The sequence below is a fragment of the Rhinolophus hipposideros genome (genome assembly GCF_964194185.1).
Source record: "Rhinolophus hipposideros genome assembly, chromosome: 14".
In the NCBI taxonomy this organism is placed as follows: Eukaryota; Metazoa; Chordata; class Mammalia; order Chiroptera; family Rhinolophidae; genus Rhinolophus; species Rhinolophus hipposideros.
Genome location: NC_138060.1, coordinates 53,784,704 through 53,805,797, shown reverse-complemented (window position 1 = coordinate 53,805,797; position 21,094 = coordinate 53,784,704). Strand labels below are relative to the sequence as shown.

The 21,094-nt window shown below is 44.8% G+C and overlaps 1 protein-coding gene across 3 annotated transcripts in view; it reads right to left on the bottom strand.

Annotated features, from left to right (window-relative positions):
• The window catches only part of ITGA9 (integrin subunit alpha 9), a 299,963-nt gene that overhangs the window by 141,158 nt on the left and 137,711 nt on the right, over positions 1-21,094 (bottom strand). For all 3 annotated transcript variants that reach the window (XM_081071751.1, XM_081071750.1, XM_081071749.1), the window contains exon 16: positions 3,357-3,506. In XM_081071751.1, the coding sequence (XP_080927877.1) occupies positions 3,357-3,506 (150 nt within the window). The remainder of the gene's footprint in view (positions 1-3,356; positions 3,507-21,094) is intronic.

Here is a 21,094-nt window from a genome sequence, read left to right as displayed (position 1 = left end):
AAAAAATCTCTTGGGGTGGCTGGTTAGTTCAGTTGGTTAGAGCGTGGTGCTAATAACACCAAGGTTTGTCGGTTCGATCCTCGCATGGGCCACTGAGAGCTGCGCTCTCCTTAAAAAAAACAAAACAAAAACAAAACTCTTTAATTTTGGGACATTTTATTCCATTCTCTCTCTTCTAATTTCTTCTTCATTTTCTCTGTTCACTTTTCCTGATAGTCCTATTATTTGGATATAGGACCCTGTAGATGGATCCTTTAGCTCTCTTTTCTACTTCCTGGGAGATTTCTTACCAGTATCTTCTAATTCTTCTACTAAATTTTTGGCTCTGCAACCATATTACTAATTTTCAAAAACTCTTTTTTTGTTCTCTGGTTCTTCCCTTTAAAAAGAAATAAAATTCCACTTTTATAAAGGATAGGCTATATTCTTTAATCTCCTTGTGTTTATTACATAGAGTTTAAGTTGGTTTTTAAATTTTTATAATCTCCTCTATTTCCTGAATAGTTTACTTCTTTCTAAGTCAGTTATTCTGTAGGTTTACTTATTTTTTTTTCATTACCACATTTCCAAGCTCCGCCCCTCTCCCCAATCTCCGGTTTCCTTGGTTGTTCATTCATATTTAAGAATAAGACAGAAGGGCTAATTGGAAAATCTGTGGGAGTGTTTGGGGGGATGGTGGGAGCGGAAGCTAGCTCTTGCATTTGGAGAAATGCCAGAAGTAAAGCTTTCCTCTGGGGAACCATTCTACACATACTATCTCTCAAGCAGTTTATTCAGTTCTTTGGAGAAGAAAATGCCTGGTTGCTTGCTGTTCTGCACGCCTGAGGCATATAGAGGTGTGGGGGTCAGGGGTGGGGGGAAGTCAACTCTTCTATATAACAACCATCACTTAACACCCCCTCCCAGCCCATTTCTCACTTTTGCACCCCCTGTGACTGCTGCTCCGGCCTCGGCTGCAGCCTCTTTGAATCCATGGGCAGAAAGGTACTCAACCTCTCTATGTACCGTGCAAGATTCACCCACCAACACTCTTCCATCTTCTCTACTCCAGAAAATTACCAGACTTCCTCACTGGCTGATGCCTCTCCCCCCCCACCCCACAGTTTTTACCTTCCTGTTCTGATTTACTCATTTCTAATGGGGTCCCAGAAAGCATGGACATAAATATTTATGTTTGGCTGACCACCTTGAACCACAAGTGACCAAGAACAGCATTTTCATACTGATTCGTCCTGCATCTCGGCTTTGATCAGGATACTGGAATCCAAGAATGTCAGTACAGGCTCCAAGATGCTCTTCACTAACCAACACCCACTCTGTGCCACGGATGGATCTGCAGAAATGGGAGTTGGGTTCATTGTGGAAGGTGTGCCCAGGGCAGTAAGATGCTGAATAGAGTAGGGGCTACCTTACTGGGTCATCTGAGAGATACAACAAGTACAACATACCCTGAAATCATTCCCCTGAGGACTCTGAGTTTGGGCCACTCCTGTCACACAAGTTTATTAGGCCAGCAAGATTCCACCTTAGAGAGCAGAGAGAGGGATACCGCACTAGGGGACTAGTTCTGTAGAAATTATCACTGTCCTTTGAGTTACCGAGTCCCCAGACTGACCTCTTAACCCCACTCCCCTGTCAGGAGACGACGCTAATTGAGATGACTTCTTAGTCAAGGTAGCAGTCATGAAGCTTCCTGCCCTGCGTCTTCATCTTCTCTTCCTCTCTTCTTCGCCTTGCCCCTTCGCGCCAACCCCTCCACTCTGCCTCACCCACTGAGATACCCACTGCCCTCCTGGTGTCTCCTCTCAAACCCTCACAGCCTACTGTAAGTATCCATGACCAGCAGGACATACTGGCCACCCTCCAGGGCACTTGTGTTTTGAAAGAAAGGTCGTTTGAATTCAAAAGAAACAGCCAGAAAGGAAGTGTTGCCTACAGGTTGTGTGCATATGGGTAGCGGGCACTGTTAGCCATTCCCAGAACCCTTCATGACTGCTACCCCATCCCCCAGCTGATGTGAACGCAGGCAGCTAATGGCTCACATGTGCATTCTTCTCCTGTCCTCTGCTGAAGGGAGTCTCCTTTAAGGAGAGTTACACTTCCCTTCCACACCCCACAGCCAGCCAATGACCGGCTAGTACAGGGTACAAAAGGCCAGCCCCCTTACCTCAAGCAGAGGACAACTCTTTGGTGTATTTTATGCTCCAGAGTTCCCTGTCTCATGCCAAGGATAGACTTCAGCCCGTTCCCTCATTTCCTTACACGTTTCTCCCAAGAGCACAGATTCATGAGACCAGGGGCTCCCAAAACAATGTCTCAGGCTCTGCTTCAGGGAAACCTGACCCAAGATCACAAGGGCTAGACTTTCGGAGAAAACAAGAAAGGCTTGACAATTTCACCACCTAATTGAACATAGGGATGGGCTTCTCCAACCCAAGAATCTCTCTGGGGTTGTGTTTACAACTCTTATTTGCAAGGCGTGGCTCGTTGATCTGCTAGGTTTCCCATAGACTCATAGCAGTCAGAAAAACCATGGAGGGCAGGGCCGGTGGGTGGTTCCCCAGCTTTGTCCCGCCCTGCACAGGAGTCTGGGGTAGCCCCAAACCAGGTTTGCCTGATCTTCCCCAGGGTCCTGGATCTGTGGTGGTCTTGAGTGTTAAACAAAGATTTAAAACAGATTTGGGATCCCGGATTCCTTGCATATTTTCTGCATAGTAGTCAGCACTGCTCTTCTCACAGATGGCTCAGGGCAGCCAGGCCAGTGTGGCTGCACAGAATTAGCTCACAGGCTCACTCTGGCCTCATGTGGCCTTGTCCTGCCTGTACCCAGCCCCACCCTAAAGCTCCTCCACACAACAGCACATCGTGGAATCTGATGAGTATGGGACGGGGGGGGGGGGGGGGGGGGGGGGGTGGCCCACCTGCACTCACAGTGCCCGGGCTTTCAGATCCATTTGGGTTGGGCATTTTCAATTGAACCACCAATTCTAGCAAGACGAGGTTCTTGTTTCTCCACCCCACTCACTCCCCCACCAATAAATCATTGACTGAGCACCTATTATTTGCAGATCTAAGCTCTGGACTCTGTCTGGGTACAGGGAGCAAGTTCAGGGGCCAAATGGTCGGTTCACGACCTCAAAGGGATCATTTCCTAATTGCTTGAGAATAACCTCCATGTGTTTAAATCATGTGGCTGTTAGAAGCAGCACCCCAACTCATAAATTTCATCACCTGCAGATCAGGGAAGGGAGGCCCTGAGAGGGGGTGTGTGTTGGCCCCCCAGGAAGCCAGGGCCATGACTTCTGCCACATGTCCCAGCTCCCCGGGGTCCCAGTTGTGAGCTTCACAGTTCTGACCTGATTCTTTTGCGCAATCTTTTGTCCCTTTTTCCAGCGGAGCACTGGTGTCAGAGCCGGCAGTTCCCGCTGCTCCTCGCCAGTCACATGCTCACCCAGGCTGTAGGCGGCTTCAAACACGATGGGACTGATGACGTCCTGCACTCGCCGCTGAAACGATACACAAACATGCGCATGAACTGCTAATACCGGCTGACATTTGCAGAGCGTTTCATAGTTGACAAAGGCCTTCCACAGACCTTGCCTCATATGAGCCTCACAACCACCCTTGTGAGGTAGGATTTTGTTATTTTCCTATTTTCGATGAGGTAACTGAGGCCGAGAACAATTAAAGCCTTGTCCAAGGTCAGGCTGTTAATGAGTGGGGGCTTCTCTTCTGCACCTTGTACGGTGCTAAATCATCTTCTCGTTTAGCATATGGAAGACATTACCTTACTCATCTTCCAAATATTCTTATGAGCTCGTTGGCGGGCAGGAGCGCATCTGCACTCTCCCTGCAGTGCTAACCCTTTGCATTCGTGCTGTTTTGATGATCAAAGCTCTTCTGCATTGAGATAAATATGGATTTTGTGTTAGAAAGAGAGACCTGAAGACACTGAGGGGCCCGGCGTCTTTCCCAGAGCTAGTCATCCCTAGATCTGGGATAAAAGTCTGACTTCTGGCCTTGTGTTCTTTCCTTTGGAACCCAAGGACTTTACGACCCATGGGGACGAGAGGTTGAGAGCCACAACAGGAAAGCAGAGGAAGCCAGGGGAAGACAGCCTACAGTGAACACTTACGAGATATCAGGACGTCTGCTAAGTGTCTTAGAGACATGAGCACCATGCCCAAGCTAGGGCTTATTTGCCTCCATTGTGTGCTACAAGGAAAATAAAGGTGCACCGCTAAGTTACCCAGGGCACAAGGCCGATTTTGAAGCCCATTTGTTCATTCCTGGAGATCTTGGCCTTTCTGCACAAGATGTCACTGTCTCCTGGGGACTCTGGGCCCCCCAGGCTCACAAGTTAGAGTTTGAGGAGGGTTCAAGAGTAGGTAATTCCACACGTGGGTCCTGCCTGCTCTGTGGGAGGTGAGCTTCTAAGTGGAACCGCGTAAGTCTGAGAAGTGGCACCCATGAGCCAAGTCCCCCCTGCTTTGCCTCTGTCACAGGAAAGATGGGAGGGAGTGAGCAGGACATAGGAGAGCCCAGTCAGGTCGTGAGAGAAGCTGGGTGGCCCGGCAGAGGCCAACCACAGGGCCACGAGCAGAACCAAGGACTTCATCCTACAATCTGTGTGAAGGCTGGTGGAGTTTGGAGCAGGTCAGTGCTGTGTTCAAGACAAGAGAAAGTCCTGAAGTTCCCAAGAGGCACACAGTGAAGAGTTTGTTTCCACCGCTCCCCGACACCCAGCGCTCCTCTGCAGAGGCAGACATGCCTGCCTTGGGGAATTCATCCAGTCTAAGCATATGCAGGCAATGGGTAGCTCATCACACACTACACTTTGCTTTCCTGACTTAGCATACATCCTGGAGACGGTTCCATGTGGGTACACAGAGCCCCTTTTTAAGGGCACAGAGCATGTGACTATGGATGTGACCGGCCAGCGTTTGGACTCCAAGCTGCTCTAACAAGCAAATGGGTGGCAGGCAACCCATGAACTGTAGTAGCACCCTCCAAGATGGGCTCTTTGAACCTCCGTCCCCAGGGGGGAGGTAAATATAAGGGTCAGTGATCAAATAAGTTGGGGAGATACCAGGTTAAACAAAGTTAAAAGGTTTTTATTCTGTTTTGTTTCTCATTTCTGTTTTTACTGCAATTGTCTCTGAGAAAAAGTAGGATGGTCCCAAGTTTACTGGGTCTTGGGACCCTTTGTTTCTTCAGAGCTCCTCGGGCTGTTGAGTAGAACACACTTGGAGACACTGGAGGGCAGAGCAAAAACCTCCAGCAGCAGCCCAGGAGAGGAGATGGGCCCCAAGCGAGGGTGGCATGGCAGGGGGAGACAGAGGTGGCCGTGCCTGTGACTGCTAAGCTGTGGGGCGTGGAGGACAGGGCAAAGGGGTCCAGATGACTCCGGGGTGACCAGCAGATGATGTATATCTGTGTTTGGAAAAACATTCAGCTGGGAATAGATTCAATCATTCAGCACAAATACAATACAGGACCTGTCCAAGGGAGTGATGGGGGAGGCTTTGGATGAACTGCTTTCAGAAAATTCTCTTGAACTTCAGATTTTAGCAACACATCTTTAATATCCAGCCCTTTCTTGGAGCAAAACACACACCTGGGATCCAGACCCACTCTGCCTGCTGACTCTGCTAAGCAGAATTTAAAGATTGTCAGGAGTGTGGAGAATAATGAATGAGTACAATCTTCATGTTTTTACGAATAAATGCTTTTAGTGTTTCTTCAAGGTTGACTATTTTAAGTGTTTGCATTTAATCCTTCATGTTGAAATAAGTCAGTTATGATGTTACTCTTGGGGGAGAAGTTGAATATGGGGATGGGGGAAACAGAAGTAACCTAACGTTTCCTGACTACCAAATGTATTGAAGACGCTGGGCCAAGGCGCTATCCCACTTAATCCACATGACACCTGAGCTGGTAGATTATTGCTCCCATTTTATAGGTGAGGTAACTGAGGAGCTCACATAAACTGCACTCCATCCTAAAGTGGTGGAACCAGACTCTCAGAACCTAGAGCAAAACGACTTTCCTGAAAGGCCATAAAATACTATTTAAAAATTATCCCAACTGCTTTAGGTTCTGACATCACCCTAAAAATCAGCTGTTCACGTAAGAGGATACAGAAGGGGGGGTCAGACAAGTATGAATGTCAATAAATGACAACTAAGAAATAAGGATTTGAAGCAAGGGCTGTTTCTCAACGTGCAGCTATTCAGGCCATGATCGCCATGCAGGAAAATCTTAGGCACGGCATCGCTCATTTGGGATGAGTTCTGGATTTTGACGTATAGGGGTGCAGACGCTGTACTCTGGCACTGATTGCATGAACCTGTTTTAACTAAGAAATTTGCAAAACAACTTATTACATGTCCTAGTTGCCCTGGGCAGAGGGGATCCGAACCACACTGAGCCATGGGTGGAGACAGAGAAGGGGGCAGCAATTAGACTCGAGCCAACACCCCGAAAGGATGGCCCATCGTCCCACATTGTGCTTGTTCCATCTGAGCTACAAAGGAAAAGTAGCAGCAACATTTAGTGGTTTCCTTTTCATTTTTGGAAGTGCAGCATTGCAATTAAATAGAGGAACTCCTGAGGGTAGAAAAGGAGGCTTAGGGTTTTGGCACCGACTGTAATTGCTGAAATTTTACTGCTTAAAAAAAAATAAGTCACCACTACAAACTGAAGCTTCTAAAGTTGAACAAACACTTATTCCGAAAGACCAAAAGGCAAAAATCTACCTTTTCCTGCTGAAAATCTATGGGAGTCTCCTGTTTTGAAAACTGAAGGAGCCCTCGCAGAGAACACCACCCAGACTGGTGGCAGAATTGGCAGTGGCTGAGGTTTTATAGGGAACTTAACATATGCTCAAATTGAAATTTATTGGGTGCTTACTTTATGCCAGGCAATGTGCTGGGCCTGAGGGAGACAGAGATGAAAGACTTTCAGGGGAACAGGCAAGCAGTGACAATCGAATGCAACATGCACCAGGGCAGAGAAGGCCTTGGGGACACAAATGAGGGACATCTGATTCGGACTGAAGATTGGCAGGCCCCCCAAAGGAGGTGCCCAGGCTCAGTCATAAGACAGAAAGACATTAGACAGAGAGCAGGCGGGAAGCGTGGCTGGTCTAGCAAGGTAGAGGGAGTATGGGGTGCCCAGTGCACTGCCTGTGATTGCCAAGGTGGGAAAGCTGGGCTTGTGGGCAGGAGTGAGGGGAAAGGAGGCTGAAGCAGAGAGCAGATCGCAGGGGGACTTACAGGTTGGGTTGACTTCATCATAACAGCCCGGGAGAGCTGGGACGGGTCAGACGATGCTAGAGGCTGTGTTATAGAAAAATCTCTCTGGTTTCTTGGATTGATAGGGGTGAGACTGGAGGCAGAAAGGCCAGGAAGGAGGCTGGAGAAGACTGTGTTCTAGAAAGATCCATCTCATTGTAGCATGGAAGTGGACTCATGGGGGCAGGCCTGGAGACAAACAAGCTAGAAAGGAAACTGCCATTGGGGTTCAGAGAAAAGATGGTGAAGGCCTGAGCCAAGACACAGCAGCAAAGATGGAGAAAAGGGGAGAGATGTATGGGGGATTTAAGAAGAAGAGATGATAGGACCTAGTAACTTATGTGGGGATAACAGAGAAAGTTATGGGAGACGCTTCGCTGTTCAGCTTGGGTGAGCGAATAGGCACAATGATGCCATTTAACAACGTGGGTACCAGAAGAAGGCGCAGGTGTGCAATGAGGTTAGGTGTGGCCATGGTGAGCTTTGTTACAGCACAGATATCCCCTGTCTCCAAACTAACTCCACAAAGAACATCCTTGGATATACTAACTTGGGCCCAAACTCCATGCTTTCTTTTCTCTTCCACAAAAGTATGCCCCTGCCCCACTGTCCAGGGTCAGTCTTTCCCACACTGACTCATATAGACTCCTCTCGGGCCCTTTGCCTATACCATAAGTTTGTCCACCCATCTTTCCAGGGTATTGCCCTCCTTTAGACTACATCCTCCTACTTCCTTAGCTCACCTCACATGCAGAGATGTTCTCTTGGGGCCCTTAGAGAAGACTACAGGGCTTCACGGGGTCGGAGGACAAGTGGGAATGAGAAGCTCAGGGGAACATGCGGGAGGCGCCATCCTATGGGATCCCCGTTCCTTCGTGAGAGCCCTTCAGGCTTCTCCTTCTCATGAATTACCTCACTCCAGCAATGAAAGAGAAGTAACTCAGATGGAAAATCCATCAAGGGAGGCCCATGACAGGCAGGTGCCACCCACGCATGCGTTTCTACTAGAGGAGATGACACTCTGCCCTGTTATCCTGGGGTATCTAGGCAGTTGTCAACCAGAAGCCTCAAAGTCTTTTGTCACCTTTCCTTTGTGGAACCATGGAATTTTCACTGGGGAGTGTTAAGTACCATCAAATCAAATGACCCCATGTACCTGGCCAAAGGAAGATCTACATTACTCTGGGGGAAACACCCAGGAGGACTCAATTCTACGATCCTAAGTAAGCAAGACCTGAGTACCATGCAGTACCTGGAATTAGAAACCTACCTCCCAGCTGCTTTTCTCCAAGAACTGAAGGGTTTTCATTACTCTTAGCTCACTAGCAGCTACAGTGGCAAACTAAACGAAAACAGGAAGGGTTGACCTCACTTTAAATCGGCAAATAACACAGAAGGTCAGCAAATAAGCCGCTAGCATTAAGCCAGATAATTGGTTTGGGAAAAACCCTCTAAGTGTTTTTTAAAGAAGCCTCAGGATTTTTTCTTTTTCCAAACATGTGATCTTTTTGGCTTTCCCACCCTGTATCCCTTCTCACTATTTCTCTGCTCTCCACACCCAATTCTACTTCTGCGTATGATTACCTTGTGGGCACTGTTAGAAATGAGACATCTTCAAAAGTGAAATGGCTTTTCCTTTATCTCTCTGACCCTAATGATTAGAATGGTAGCTAAAATGTTATAGGCAAGATTATACTTCTCACAAGCTTGAAGATTTGTTAAAAGCAAACTGAGGGATATGCATTTGCAGTAATAATAGAGTAACACTGAAGATCTACCCTCCCTCTGAGAACGAGAAAAGCTGGACAACACACACACACACACACACACACACCCTGTTTAAAGGTTTTAGGGAACTCTCAAGCCAGCCCCAAAGGAAGGACAGAACACTGAGGTGACCCCAACTGGCAGGGCACTCTTCCCCTGAGCTATTTACAGATTTGTAAGCAGTGTGAAATGGGAGGCGAAGAAACGCTAAGAGACCAAGTTCTCCAGTTTCTGAGCTGAGTTTCTGGCAGTCCTATGAGTGTATGAAGACCAAACGTAAAGCTCAGGGCTAAGGCATCCGGGACCTGAAGGCCAAGATCCCCAAGGGAAGAGGAAGCACATGGAGGCGAGTCCACACCACATTTACTCAAGGCATTTGCTAATTCCACAGCAGCACTGGGCTATGAGACTAAGAAACCAGGCAGAAGACAGTGACTAAGGTGCTGAGAAGACAAGAGAAGGTGTATGTAACTCTTGATTGGACACAGCAGGAGAGAAGACCAGTGATCCGGAAGGTGAGTCCGTAGAAAATATCCATATTGAAGCATGGAGAGGAAAAAGGATAGAAAATACAGAAATCAATGGAAGAGCCATATAGGCACCAGTGAAAGGAATAACATATTTATAATGATATAATAAATAATCTTTACAGTTATGTAAAACACCTAGCAAAATGACCTGCATCCTGCAGGTGAACAATAAATGGTGGCTACTATTATTTTTCCATAATTCTTTAAATGCTAACTTTGATATAAAAATCTGTAAAAAACTGCCCTATTGCAAAATGAATCCTTATCATGAACTGTGTATGTCACAAGAAACTACTTCCCGTTTTACAAGAGGTAAACCGAGGCACTGTGGTTTCATTTCGAGTCCTACAAATTAAAAAATAAAGAAACATTTAAATTAAAACCAAAGGAGAAAAATCTAGAAATAATTTTTTAAAAAACTTTATGAAAAGCACAGCTGACTATTATAGTCTTACAAGACATGATTTACACTGGGAAGAGACAAAGTTTTACCTTTGGATGAATTCAGTTATAAACATTGACTAGAGAGTGAGAGCTCTGAAAAACAGCAGAATTTTAAAAAAAACTTCAAAAACCCTGTCATGGGAACAGGAAATAAATGGGGAGCAAATCAGTGTATCTTGTTTCCGAAAATTTCTCAAAGAGATTAGAGATTTTAATTATGACAACATATACATTACATAGAAATGGATATCATTATTATTCTGAAATGTATGACCCTCGGGCAAGCACCAGTGCTCAGGAAGGGGAGGAAAGCCTCAATTACTCTTCAATAGACATATTTGCATAAATTATCTATGAAAATCACATAACCTCATTCATGCTTTTTCCTCTTCAAAGATAAAACAACAGCTAGTGGGCTATATGACAATGGTTTGTTTTTGTGTTTGAGGGTGTATGGGGGTTGCTTCTTTACTCAATTTACACATTTGTATGTTTTATGATTTTGTTTTGTTTATTTCTTTTTCTCTGCAACCATTCCAAAATATGCTAATAAAAGATTAGACAGTTTGACAATTTGGAAACAATTTTCTAAGTATGCCACATCCTTTACAATGCTCTTTGCAGAGATGTTAATTACATCATAGATAATTACATGCATCATTTGACAGCTAAATGACACCAGCTGGAATTGGCCCAACGTGCAGATGATCCAGCCTATATGTGCTCCAGGGGAAACTAAATTTTGGCTTCCCGTCTAGTGCTCCTCCCTTTCTCTTAATTCTCTCTCCACCTCCCATCCTCAATGCCCGAGGTGGCTTTGGTAAAAATTTTTGTAGGTGAGGAAGACACTAACAGAAGAAAATGCTACAAATGTAACCCACAAAAGAAAAATAGCCAGCGCTGCCCCAGGCAGGTTTTCTTGCTCCACCACCCTTCCCCCACATTGCCTCAGCCATCAATCCTGCATCTAATCTGTGTGTCCACCTCAATGCTCCCATTAGGACAGATGCTCTGGGAGTAAACAGTGGTCTTTAACTGCCACTCAGTGTGATCTCCGCCTGTGAGTTGCAGGAGAAATGGGAGAATGAGGAAGGGACCCACTTGGCTTGGCCAGCATTTGAAAATCCTGGTGTGCAAACCTCCTCTCCCTTCATATTGACCTACTAAAGCAACGTTTCAAGGAAGGGGACACAACTGAGCCAAGTGCCTCTGCTAAGGTTTGACTACTGATCCACGTGTGCCTCTGCTCATACTGTTCCCACTCCCTGCGAAACATGATCCACATTCAGGGCTCAGCTCAAGGCTGCCCCTTCTGTGAGACTTCCCTTAAGAATGCCAGCCCTTGAGCCATAGCCCCTGGGGACCCCAGTGTCCTCATGACACAACTTGGCACTTAATGCTTTTCTGTCTTTTATTGCTTTCTTTCCCTGATTCCAAAGACTTCCCTAGCCTCTCATTTAAAGTTTCTGAAGCGGGGCTACATCTAGCCTCAGATAATATATGATTGTAAGAGTGTTTCCCCTCCCCAACCCCTGCCTGAATTACTGTCATTACACTTAGCAACGTGGGAAGAGAGGGAAGGTGGTGCTCGCTGCAGAGGGAGCCAGCTCACTGGCGCTAACTGACTGCAGGCACTGGATCTCAGCTCTGCCTTGAGCTCCCCATGTCTCTTGGACAATACTGAGCGTGCTCTTGTCTGAAAGGGGAATGTGCAGCAGCAGTGGCCAGGACACAGCACTCAAGTGAGTGCTGGGGATGACAGGTGTGTGTGTGTGTGGGGGGGAAGTGGAAGGGGGCATGGACAGACATTACAGGTGACCCTCCAGAAGAACTTCACCTGGGTCGCCTTCGGCCAACACTTGGCTGCTGTCTACCTGTGCCAGGCACCATGTTAGGCAGAGGGAAGCAGAGAGGAGGCAGGCAGGTAGGAGGGTATGAGCAAAAAGCCTATAGGCAGAGGAGAAGGTGCCCATTCAAGAACTGTGGGAACCTACGAGAGGGAATTGCTTCTGACCCAGAGCGGGAAGGAGTGGAGTGTTGAGTCCTTGGAGAGGAGGTGGCTCTGGAAGAAAAACTAGAAGTTCCGCAAGCTTGTGAGGGAATGAAATAAGGGCTATCATATAAGGTGGTGGAGATAATATGGAGGTCTAACAGACAACTGCTTCTCTGAGGATGGGGGCAACAGATAAGGTAGAAAGCAAGGACTTCAATATCAGACTGTCCTAGGTCTGAGGGAGTTCCAGCTCCATCTCTTACAAAGCATATGAGGTTGTTCACTTAATCTCTTGGAACCTGTTGTTTTTTTTTCCAGATGTAAAACAGGTAGACAGAACCAACCTTGCATGACTGTTGTAAAGGTTGAAGATGACAGACATCAAGCACCTTGGAGAGCTCCTGGTACTCATTGAAAGTTTATCGTCATTATCACCACCACCACCACCTAACAAGGGTCTGTGGGGGCAAGATCAGAGGGTGAGGGACAGGGAAGGGCTGCAGACAGGGAAGGAAAGCAGGCTGGAACCAGGTCGCAGAACCTCCGAGGCCAAAAGAAGGCCCTTCACTCTGTGGGCAATAGACTTATAAATTTTAAAGTCAACTTTAGGATAAGAGCCCCAGAGGTAATCTGAAGAAGTGACTCGGGGTGGAAAGGGAGGAGGACAGGGTCTTTACAGGGCAGGTGCACCCATCCCCCAGCTGTATGTCAGTTGCCATCAGCTCACAACTGCCTCTATAGGACACTGTGCTTGGTTAAATGGGAGCCACTTCCTCTAGGAGGTTTTATGCCCTACCCTTCCCCACGAGCAATAACAGACTGACATGGGGGTACACAAAGGGGTCCCCCTTGCCTCAAAGTGGGACAACTCTGTGGTGCCCTTCATGCTCCAGAGCTGCCCTGTGAGCTGAGGCTGGTCTCCAACTGAGACACCACCCTCACTCAGCTCCTTTCCCTGCCCCATCCTGCTCCCCTCATGCTTGTCTCCTGAAAGCAACCCCTCAATAAATCCCAAACAAGCGAAATCCCTTGTCTCAAGGTCTGCACATGGAACCTGACTTACACAGTACCTCAGCAATACCAAAATTGGGGCAACAGGAATTCCTACCTACATATATGTAATGCTAGACAGATAAAATGTGGACGTGGTGGTAGGGAGAGACAGAGCCCCCCCCCCCCCCTTGCTCAACATCTGACCTCAACCCTTTGGCACACCCGAGGAGAATCCCCGGTGACCACCTGGAAAACCTGCATGATGGAGATGAAAACACTGAGGGCCAACGAGGGGAAGAGACTCCCCAGGATCACAGAGCCAGCATCTCTCTTCATTCTGCACCTCTGGACTCTGTGAGGGAGTAAGAATACAGCAGGGATCAGAGAGGGAAGCTGGAGCCGGGAGTCTTTGAACCGAGGTGAAGAAGGACACGACCTATAGCCCGGTGCATCCCAGACTCTTACTGGGAAGGAAACGTGGCAGAGCAGGCAGCATTATAAGAGATGCAAATGATCTCGAAAGTGACCCAGTCAGGCCCTGGAAGGTCCCAGGAGAGGCTGGTCTGCAGGTGATAATTCCTCCCTGTTCAGACTCTGGCTTTCAGAGCCAGCATTGGGTGCACGATGTATTGTATAATGATCTGTCCTTGTGACTATCTACTGCCAAACTGTGAGACCACAGACGCATGAGGGGCAGAAACCAGACTCTCAAGGCAGCTCGTTCCACATCAGCTCCACTTTGAAAGCCATAGATGTCAGGAGGTTCCCACGTGTAGCAGACATCTGTGAGTGCCCCGCCCAGATGCCCTTTAGTAGCTGGTGCCTCCATCCCCGAGTGGCTACAGCCATTGGCTACTAACAGCTCACATCTACAACCTTCGCAGGAGGACTGCATATGGCTGATGGGAGTGGTCTCCTCCAGAGATCCCCTCCACACGATAGACAGAAATCTAAGATGACCCCCAATAGCCCACACCCTTGTATAATGCCCCCCCTTTGAGTATGGGAAAGACTGTAAATATGACAGACATCAAGCCTGTGATTATGTGACATTATATGGCAATGGTGAAGGGATTTTTGCAGATGTAAATAAGGTCCCAAATCAGCTAAATATGAATTAATCAAAAGGCGTATTACCTGGGTGGGCCTACTCAGGCAAAAAACCTTTACAAAAGGGCTTAGGTCTTCGCGAAGCTAAGAGACTTGACACAGGAGAGACAGCCTTCTGTTGACCTTGAAGAAGCAAGTCACCATGGGCTCTAGAGCTTCAAGGACATGAAGGCCACCACCACCCACACGAGCCTGGAAGAAGACCCGAAGCCTCAAATGAGACCCAGCTAACACCTGGATTTGAGCTTTGGGGCCCTGAGCAGGGGACCCAGCTGGACTGTGCCAACTCCTGACCCACAGAAACTGTGAGATAATAAGTGTGTGTTGTTTTCAGCTGCTAAATTTGCGATTTTTTATGTAGCATAGAAAACTCATACACTGCCCCACTCCCCTGGCTCACTGGTGCAGTGGCGTAGCAGCCCATCCTGCTGGCCTCTGGGTGGATAAGCTCTGTGGCATGACTCATCCTTCCAGCACTCCCTCCTGGGATCAGGCTGAGGCTTGACTTCTCCTGAGACCACCTCCTTACTCAGCCTTTTTCCTGCCCCATTCTGTTTCCCTCCTTCTGAGAGCACTCCCCCCAATAAATCTCTGGCAGTAATCCCCATCTCTGACTCTGCTTCTGGGGAACCGGATGCAAGATACCATGTAATAAATTCCATACAGAATTTGTTGGTTGCAACATCCTTAAACAGGTGAGAAAGGCTAGATAAAGTGTGAGTGATGGCCCAGAGCTCACGTAAGACCAAAATGCAAGCAGATCCAAGTCAATACTGCAGAAGTGTGGGGATTACACGCAGGCTGTCATTTTGACCATTTCTCTCCATTACTTTCAACTCAGAGATTTACTCTGCCCTTCTTTGTATTTACTCTAAAAACTAACAGGGCTAGCTAGCACTCCACTAGTAAGTATTAAGGCGCAGGGGTGGATTAAAGATACAGATCAGCCCCAGGCCTCCTTTAAAGAAAACGTTTCATTTATTTATTTATTTATTTTAGAGCTGTTTATGAAGCACCTTTGCATGTAGAACATGAGGCATGGAGATTTACAAAGTGCAGTTAAGAGCTGGGACTTGGACCATTGCAAAATTAATAATGAGCTTTTCCGCCCTGAAAAGTTGATAATCTATTACCACCCCTTACATAAACTACACACTTTTTGGTTTGTTTTCCTACTTTCAATCAAAATTATATCTTAAACCAGAGGTTCTGAACCTAGAAGAGAATTCAGGGGGCCTGTGAACTTGATGGAGAAAAAATGTATGCCTTTATTTTTATGACCTTCTAACTGAAATTTAGCGTTTACTTTCATTGTAAATGTAGGCAGCAAACCACAGAACTATTAAAAAGACCCATGACTGTCATCAGTAGAAATCTGGGTTATTTTCACATCATATTGCAGTTGTAGAGACCTTTAACTAGGATTTATGTTCCTCAGTACTTCAATTATTTAATGCATTAATTTTTTTAAAAAAAGGTATTACCATACCACAAATGCGCGTATTCTTTTTTACACGTTTGATAGCTGAATTTCAGTATAATTGGTTTCTTTATAATTCTATGTATTTTATTATGTGCACTTAGAAACATTCCGAGAAGGGGTTCATAGGCTTCTCCCAACTGCCCAACGGGCCCATGTGCAAAAAACATTCAAGTTTTGTCTTAATGGTAAATGATATAATGAGAGAGACCATCCTGTGGTTTCTGAAATGCTTCAAGATATGCTTCAAAAACTGCAAAAAGAATCATGATGTTGTTTCGGTCTTCATAGGTTGTATGAATTCCCTGGTCTCAGCAGTTAAAAATATACTGCCCATTACATTTTATGACAGGTTCAATGCCTGGGCTCAAAATCACCCCAAGACCCCTGGGGTTTTAAGAATTTGGTCCTGGATAGATATTTCGGGCCAGGGTAGAGCAAAGCTGCTTCGATGCTGAGAGTTATATGAAAGCATCTGTTTCCCTGTGTGAGTCCATAAGAGGGAAAGGGTAGAGAGTCGGGGCTCTCTGGGCCACATGTAGTGTTCATTGCTTTCACAAAAAGAATCCTGACCTTCCCAGGGCAGGCCTGCTGCTTCATGAGCCCTGAGAGGGTATCTAGAAAGCTGAGAAGCTTGCCCTTGACCTCGGTGGTGTGTGAAAATCCTGAGCCATGACTGAAATAAAGAAGGGAGTCAAAACACCAACCCCACAAGATTTCTAAGTTACTTAAACCACAGTAGGCCTATCTGCTCAGCTTGGGGACCAACTACCAGCGCAAGTGCTTTGAACAGTTTGCAGCTTAGCAAGTGAAGAAAGTAGCTCCCCTTAACCCTGTAATAAAACAAGGTCATTAAAATTCCTGTGACTTCCATCAAAACTTGTTCGCTCTTTGGTCTCTTCCATTCTTCTTCTTGCCACTCCATTTCCACTGGTTTTGACAAGGTGACCAACAGCTGCCCTGTTGTTAAACTCAATGGACACCCTCCCTCTGTCCTCATCTTTCTTGACCCCCACGGGCATTCCTTATAGTTGAATCTCTGCTTCTTGCAACTCATCCTTCCCTGATTCCCCCAGGGGTGACTCATTTCTCCTGTCCGCACTGTGCCTTGTCCTTTCGAGATGATATCTAAAGCAACGCAGGACATTTACCGGTTACCGAATTCCTCCACCACCAGCATCACCACCAAACTAGACTGAACTCTTTGGGAGCAGAGGCCAGCATGGGACAGAGTAGACAGTCTCATTCGCTGAGATGTCCATGAATTTAAATGGACATTTATCCAAAAAGGAAGGCACTGGTGAATTTGAGATCACACCTCTTAAGAAACGTGGCTTTAGTCGATAATAGGTTGATCCTATACCTACAGTCAATGCACAATATACATTTGAACATCTTACTAACCATTTCCTTAAAGTATTATTTCTTTGTTCTACATCAATTCCTTTCAGTTTTTATATCTCACACTTCTTTACTGCTCTTCTTTTCATATCTCCCCTCCTTTTAACCTTGGCTATTTTAAATATCTTTACACTCAGAAGAAACAATGTCACACCTTCCACGAAAGCCGTATTAAACCACTTAATAAATACCATTCGTTACACCTCTTAGCTAGAGCTTTTGGGTTTACTAGGTACTATGAGATCCTCATCCAATAAAAGGAGACAGATACTCAGTTCTTATTTGTGGAAAAGGTTGAAACATTGGTAAATGGATGCTCTGAGTGAGGTCTATTTTAATTTTTTTTTTCCCTTCAGCATGGCACCTGTCACATCTGAATTCAACTAATACTGATCAATCATCAATACTCAGGACTGGGACATACACTTTTTTTATAGGTTATATGGTTTAGTCTCACCACAGGTATTATTTTTCTTTGAGTGGTGAAATTCAGGCACAGACAAATTAAGTCTGTATATGAATCATTTCAGAGTTCACCAATATGATCCCATCAGACTGTTCAAGTTGTCAGGAACACAGCAGAATACTCTGAACTACCATTACATTTCTGGAATCCTCACCAGTAGATAATAAAAAGAACAGAAATCATTTGTCATCTCTCCTTCTCATTTCTCCCTCTGATATTTGGGTAAGCCTCATTTCCTTTCCCACCTGGCCATTAGATGGAAACTATGTACAAATTTAAGAAGAGCTGTAAGTTTTAATTAAACAATTTAGAAAATGAAAAAGAATCTCATCTTCCTTTTGGGTAAATATAATATTAAACAGCCCTGCCCTAAAAATATGAAATCTATCTGGAAAAGAAATAAAGAAAACAATATCATTTAAATAGCATAAAAACAATAAAATACTCAGGGATATATTTAACCAAGGAGATAAAAGATCTACAAGATATTGATGAAAGAAAACGAAGAAGACATGAATGGAAATATATCCTGTGTTTATAGACTGGAAGAATTAACATTACTAAAATGTCCATACTACCCAAAAGCCATAGATAGCTTCAGTGTAATCGCTATCAAAATTCCAATGACATTTTTTACAGAAATGGAAAAAAAAATCCTAAAATTTGTGTGAAACTACAAAAGACCCTGAATAGCCACAGCAATCTTGAGAAGGAAGAACAAAGCTGGAGGTATCATACTTCCTGATTTCAAACTATACTACAAAGCTATAGTAGTCAAAATAGTCTGTTTCTGGCATGAAAACAGACCCATAGACCAATGGAACAGAGTTGAGAACCCAGAAATAAACACATGCCTATACTATCAACAATTATTTGACAAGGGAGCCAAGAATACTCTTAGGAAAAAACAGTCTCTTCCATCAGTGGTGTTGGAAACACTGGATATTCACATGCAAAAGAATGAAACTAGATCCCTATCTTCTATCGCTCAAAAAGATTAACTCTATGTGGACTAAAGGCTCAAATGGAAGATCTAAAATGGTAAAACTCCCAGAAGAAATCACAGGAGAAAAGCTCATTTACATTGGTCATGGCAATGATTTTTTTTTTTTGATATAACATCTAAAGCACAAGCAACAAAAGCGAAAATAAACAAGTGGTACTACATCAAACTAAAAACCTTCTGCACAGCAAAAAGAAGAGAATCAACAAAATGAAAAGGCAACCTATGGATTAAGAAAAAATATTTGCAAACCATATATCAAATACGAGGTTAATACCCAAAATATACAAGGAACACATACAACTCAACAGCAAAAAAACCAAACAGAGATAAGCCATTCCTAATGTCCCCTGTCCAATTCCCTGCCCATAGAAACTGTGAGCACAATAAGATGGCTGTTGTTTTATACCATTAAGTTTAGGGTGGTTTGTTACATAGAAGTAGATAACTGAAACCCCCATATTTTGTGATGTATAATTACTTACAAGTGTCATGGGTGGAGATCGTGTCATTCTTTAATAAACCTTCCACAAGAATTTTTTACCTGGCACAGGAATGTGCACATAGGTGTTAAACAACTCTCATTCATTCATTCAACACTTATTTAGAATGCCCTCTGTACAGCGTAGAGTGCACTAGGGATTACAAAGATGAATAAGATATCATTTACCTCATAGGGAGTTTACAAGTTTTCTTCAGCTGGAGACAAGACCTGTTTACAAATGCTTCTAACACCAACCTAATAAGACACAAAGTGCTATGAAAATTCATAGAAAGAAGAAACCTTTCCCTATCAAATTAAAGGATGATGGAGTACTTGATGGGAGAAACGTGTGAGTGAGAGTGGGCTACGTGAGAGAGGGTGATTGTGTGGACATGCCGGATGAAATAGGGGCAGAAAAGCACAGAGCATGGCCCACCTCTCAGAAAGGCCAGGAAAAGGGCTGATCCATGAGTCTCGTCAAGAATTTTTTATTCACGGGATGAAAAGTAAGGCATAATGAATTTAGGGGGTGTTGGGGTAGTCACAAATTTAGGGGATCTTGCCCTACATCTTCGTGCAGTATGACAGGGAGGGCAAAGTTTCTTCTGAACATAAAATGTCAACCTCTGGTCCCAGGAACTTGGATATATGGGGTCCATCTTTCTGCCCAGGTCCTTATCTCCCCTAGAGACAGATAACTCGAGGTCTTACAGATTACACTTCAAGGACTACTCTAACCTGCAGTTTCAAAGAAAACCTCAAAGAAACAAACACACAAATAAATCCTCTAGACTTATAAAAACACACCATAAAAGAGCTGGTCCTGTTAACTATATAAAACAGTGTTTATGTCTTCAACTTTGTGTCACTGAAAAGTCCAGCAAAAGCTTTTGAATGGAATAGAGAAGGGTCTCCAGGAACTCTAAATGCAGCACTATTTGTATAAGGACAAGCTCGTCTAAAATGATTTGTAAGTACTGATGGGCTACCTGGGTCCCAAGGACAAAGCTGTCTAAAATTATTTACACAGTCCCAGTGAATTATCTGGAGTCCACGAACCACATTCTTGATTTTACTACCAAGATTATGAAAAGTTTTTGTTTTGTCTTAGTCGATTGAGCCATTTCCCACTAAATATCAGCCTATTTGCATTGATATTCTATATGGTCATTTAAAAAAAAAGGACAGAAAAGAAAAAGAAAAAATGCTTAACACTTTTTGGTGTTTGCCTTCAAAGACATTGTCCCAAACTCTTTGTGTTAATAGAAATAGCTGAATTTTATGTTCTTGAACTAGCACTCGTGCTGCATTTATGATCTCTTTGATCTTAATGTTTTCAGTGGGTAAATTAATAACATGTCTTATATTGGAAAGGGAAACATAAATGACTGAGGCTTTTAGTCATTACCCTCCTCAATCAAGGGAAATTTGGCCATAATTTTTAAAAGCATATTCTGGAAATACAGCCATAAAGAGCTCAAAGATATCCCCCCACACACCCAAACCACCTGTTTATAAGCCGATCAGCTCAAATCCGGGGTGTGAACAAAAATATGCCAAGTAGAAAAAGCCATGGCTGCAATCCAGATAATTACCTGTAATTGGAAATCCCTGCTTGGCTTTCTCATGCCTGGTCATCCCAGCAGAAATAAAAATAGCTCTAAGGAATGACCACCAATGGTGAAAACAGGGCTACCCTCAAATTAAAAATGGTTCCTGTTCAAAATGGTTCCTGAATTTTAGAAAAAGAACCAGCCATCCTTTCACAGGTCCACGTCTGCCGGAGCTCCGGCACCCCTAACGCCACTCCCAGGTCTGGGCTGTTCCCGGGCAGGGATGTTGTTGTTTCTACCAGAGTCGTTGGGCTTTGCATACCTCATTACTAGGATAGATGGCACCAGACATTTTCAACCACTTGCTTTTCTGGAAAAGTTATATTCTAAATCTATATCACACAAAAAACTAAGCTGCTCTCCATCCAACATTCATCTGTTATCTTTCGAGAGGCTGCTGCTGTGTAGAATATGAATTAATCCCCCATATGCTGAATGCTGATATCTTAATCTGAGAGGTAGGACTTGCCCAGACATTGAATTCCAGAATGGGAGGGAACTGATGCCACTCACAA